The 4172-nt window shown below is 40.7% G+C and overlaps 1 protein-coding gene across 5 annotated transcripts in view; it reads left to right on the top strand.

Moving 5' to 3' along the window:
- LOC121683876 (galactosylgalactosylxylosylprotein 3-beta-glucuronosyltransferase 1) overlaps positions 1–3956 on the top strand; it is a 130492-nt gene extending 126536 nt beyond the window's left edge. For 4 of the 5 annotated variants that reach the window (XM_042063728.1, XM_042063732.1, XM_042063730.1 and 1 more), the window contains one exon: positions 2622–3023. In XM_042063728.1, coding sequence (XP_041919662.1) covers positions 2622–2708 — 87 coding nt within the window. In that variant the 3' untranslated portion in view covers positions 2709–3023. Of the gene's footprint in view, positions 1–2621; positions 3024–3788 lie in introns of those variants that run through there. The other variant, XM_042063729.1, reaches the window with a different exon arrangement.
- The last annotated feature ends 216 nt before the right edge of the window (positions 3957–4172 follow it).

The following is a 4172-nucleotide window of genomic DNA, read 5'->3' as shown; positions in this document are numbered from 1 at the left end:
GTGAAAGAAACTTAAACACAACTCCCTGAAAACATTTACAAACTTGGCAGAGTGTTATATATATTCACTTTCCCCAAACTATTTTCCAAACAGCTTAGTTTTCAAAAGATCAATAGCACACTGCTCAGCTCAGCACAGTGAAGTACAAAACCAGGCACCACCTACATGCTGGCATATCTTACCCGACGAAAGGGCACTGGTGGGCTATTCTGCATCACTGCCCATTTCTCTCCCTGCCTGCCCATTCTGATGACTCACTCAGTAGGCATTAGGGTGGCACAGATGCCCAGTTTTATCACCAGTAACGTGTATGGTTCTGATGTACGCTAGGCTAGGCTACATACGCACTCACAATCGTTGATCCTCTAATACAATATGAATCTTTGTTGTGGCACACTTACTAAACTCTCTATACTTGTGTTTGTTTGTTATACAAAATTTTAACTTCAAACCATCTCACCAAAATACTAATGTTCACCACTAAAGACTACATTGTGATTACCAGCTTATTACAGCTGTAATGTATTATGAAAGTTCAAAGTACTGTACCTGAATCATATCCTAATCTGGCCCCTGTCAATTTACAACACTATCAACTACAAACCCTACCTTTAAAGTCTTTGTTATTTATCATTATTCATTAAAACATTAGTTCATTGGGTTACACTTTACTTGACAGTGTCGACATAAGAGTGACATGCATAAACAAGTCATAAACGTTTATGACATAACGCTTCTGTTATTAAGTGACATTTGGTTTTTGTCATAACAAATTAGGATTAGGGTTAGGATTAGGTTTAGAGTTAGGGTTAGGTTTAGAGTTAGGATTAGGGTTAAGGTTAGGTTTCATGTGTCATGACAGTGTCATGTCACTCTTATGTCGATACTGTCAAGTAAAGTGTTACCGTTCATTTTTACATGAATCTGAAACTGAATCTAAAGTGACAGACCACTACTGTACGCAGTGAGGCCGAGCGGAGCGCAGTGTTCTCTGTGGCGGAGGGGCGGTGGTGAGGAGGCGCAGAGGGACGAGCGGGAGGGGGAAACTGGGTCACAGAAGGCCCCTGCGGGGCCGTCCGGGCTGGGCTTCTGCCGCTGCCCCTCCCCCCTGCCCTCATCATGGAGCCAGTCTGGATGACAAGCGGAGACTGTTAACCTTCCTCTCACCCGTCTTAGTGGCAATGGGCCGCTGCCGGGTCCTAAATGTGCCCATGCATTATTCAAACCTCAGACCCACAGCAAAGGGAACGCCGGGCAAGGCGTGGGAGGGGAGGGACAAGGGGACAGGGAAAGTGGGACAAGAGGAAGAGGAGGATGACGAAGATTATGATCATGCTTATGATGATGATGATGATGACATTTACATTTAGTAATTTTAGATGATGATGACGTTTACATTTACATTTAGTAATTTTAGATGATGATGACGTTTACATTTACATTTAGTAATTTTAACACTTTTATCCATAGCAACTTACAACGATGAGGAATAACATTCAAGCTACAAGCTACTAGCTACTAGGTATTAGCATCATGATGGTGATGATCATAAAGATAATAAAGATGATGATAGTGGTGATGGTTATGGTAAAGATGGATGAAGATGAACATAGACACATGTTGGTCTGTATTTTGTCTGTGTATTTTGAGTGTGTGCTGTTTTATGCTGCTGGGTCGTTCTGGGAGCTCACGCTCACTCAAAAGTTCAACTTTATTTATTTTTATCTCTTCATTTCAAATCTGTCACACGTCAAAGACACATTTCAGTGCACATGTCCATTTATAGAACACCTAGGCTATATCAATACCTCAAAAAGCAGAGGAGAAATGATCTACCGTATATTTCTACTGTCTTCTAGTTTTATCTCCCACACAAGATGGATATGAGGTCAAAAATACTAGCCTGGCCCCGCCTGTCTATGTACTTACACTCAATTACATTTCCCTACTGTACAGAGAGTCTGGTATCTATCCAGGCTACAAAAATACCAACTCTTGCGTCAAATGCAACCTCAGAATTAGTGCTTTCACCGCAGTGTTGTGCTGTGTGTAGAAAGTTGCCCTTTTGGACCATCCACTCAGTAACTCAGTAACCCATTGACTCAGTAACTCAGTAAGTCAATAACTCAGTGACTCAGTAACTCAATAACTCAGTAACTCATTCTCGCCTCTAAATATGGAGCAAACACCTTCAAAGAGGAAGAAAGAAATGGGAGGAAAAGTCATCAGCAAGAAAATCAACATACTTGTGTAGGTTAGGAGGTGTGTGTGTGTGTGTTTGTGTGTGTGTGTGCGTGTGCGCGTGTGTGTCTGTGTGTGTGTGTGTGTGTGTGTGTGTGTGTGTGGAGAGAGACAGCATTACAGCAGCATTACAGTGTGTACCTGAACCCAATGCTAAACAAACTAAGAAAAAGTGTTTTAGTTTCGAGAAGCTCTCAGTGTTTCATACAGAATCTCAATAAGTCTTCACTACAGCTTGTTCTTTTTAATTTAACATTTTGTATTATGTATGTAAATTCATTTTACACATTAGTATTGTGTCTTCTCTGCATATTCTACACATCCACTGTGACAATCGTAATGTTACAGCAATTAATTGTCCTATTCTTGTGTTCTTGCAGATTCTTGTTTGGCACACCAGGACTGAAAAGCCTGTGCTCGTTAACGAGGGCAAAAAGGGATTCACAGACCCCAATGTAGAGATCTGACGTTCGCCATCTCTAGCGATGGTGAGGAACCACACACGATGCCAAATATACAGAATAGTGTGCGTGGTGTGTCTGATACATTGACTGACTTCATTACAACTTCAAGATGTTGTTATTAAATCGTAGAAGCAAAACTCAATTCAGTTGATTTCTGATTAAATATTTTAATTCATACACAATATCATTACATATATGTACACATATTCTTGTTCTAAAACCTGAAGACATTTTATTTTGCTGCTGATTTTTGGAACATGCAGGAAAGAATACAGATGTTCAGTTCTGACGTCACATATTAAACGTAATCTGACACAGGAGGTGGTAGACTGTGTGTTAGCGTCCCTGGTCTCCAGAGGCTAATGTGATCACAGCCGCCTGGAGAGGCATCATCTGAGAGCCGCTGAAGAGAAATTAGCATAAACGCTCTGTTGTGAAGTCTGCAGCCAGACTAACAGAAATGTGGCAACTGAGTTAGCGCATGCTAGCCCAGACGCATCTTTGCTTTCAACTTTTATGAAATTTCAAACAGCTTATGTCATACCATTACATTTTTTGCCAAAGTACAAAAAGCAAATGAAAAATAGGAGAAAGGATTTATCTCAGAGCAGTGCATAAATCAGAAGTACCTGGTGTTCAAGCCACTGTAGCTGACGCCATGTGAGTTGGGAAATGAATGTTTCCTAAAGCATTCAACTTAGATTACTTAAATATGTAAACTACAACTTCTCTGACAGTTAGGCATTGAATGAAGTGTGACATGTAATTGAGAAAGAGAGAGAGAGTCACGGGCAGAGATGGGCAGTGGGTCAGATAATAAAGCGAGACAAAGACATGTTAGAAAATGTGAATAATGTAATAAGATAGATAGATAGATAGATAGATACTTTATTGATCCCATAATGAGTCGTCTGTAAGGCCACTGGGTTTAAAAATGAAGCTTCATAGTTAGTGGTGTTCTATTTTGCTTATCTTTGGTCTTGTTACAAAATAATTATTTGTTTACTTGCAATACACACTAGGTTTCGCTTCCTCTCCATCCTCTCTCTCTCTCTGTCTCTCTCTCACTATCCTGGTTTTCAGGTACCTGGCTTTGGTAAAGCTTTCAACAAACTAGAGAGCACTCACCTCAGACTCACCTCAGAAACACAAGGACGTGGACACCGGACATATCCAGTTGTCTTTGACCTAGACTAAACTAATAACAGTACAAATGTACAGTATTTCATTAAAGCACAGAGTAGATGGCAATATTTATCAGGTTTAATGAACTACAAACAAACAAGCAAACAAACAAACACACACACACAGAGATTCTAGGTACCACACGAGGACATGGAAGAGGAAAGGACCTTTTTTGACACACCACCCCAACGAAAAAACTCCGCCTTCTGGCAGACAGCACAACGATGAGGGCCCAGGGTGCTCCATGTGGATGAACTTTGAACTCTGACCTGTGTAGAGAAT

The sequence above is a fragment of the Alosa sapidissima genome, chromosome 15, assembly GCF_018492685.1.
Source record: "Alosa sapidissima isolate fAloSap1 chromosome 15, fAloSap1.pri, whole genome shotgun sequence".
NCBI lineage: Eukaryota > Metazoa > Chordata > Actinopteri > Clupeiformes > Clupeidae > Alosa > Alosa sapidissima.
This window is presented reverse-complemented; position numbering and strand designations above follow the sequence as displayed.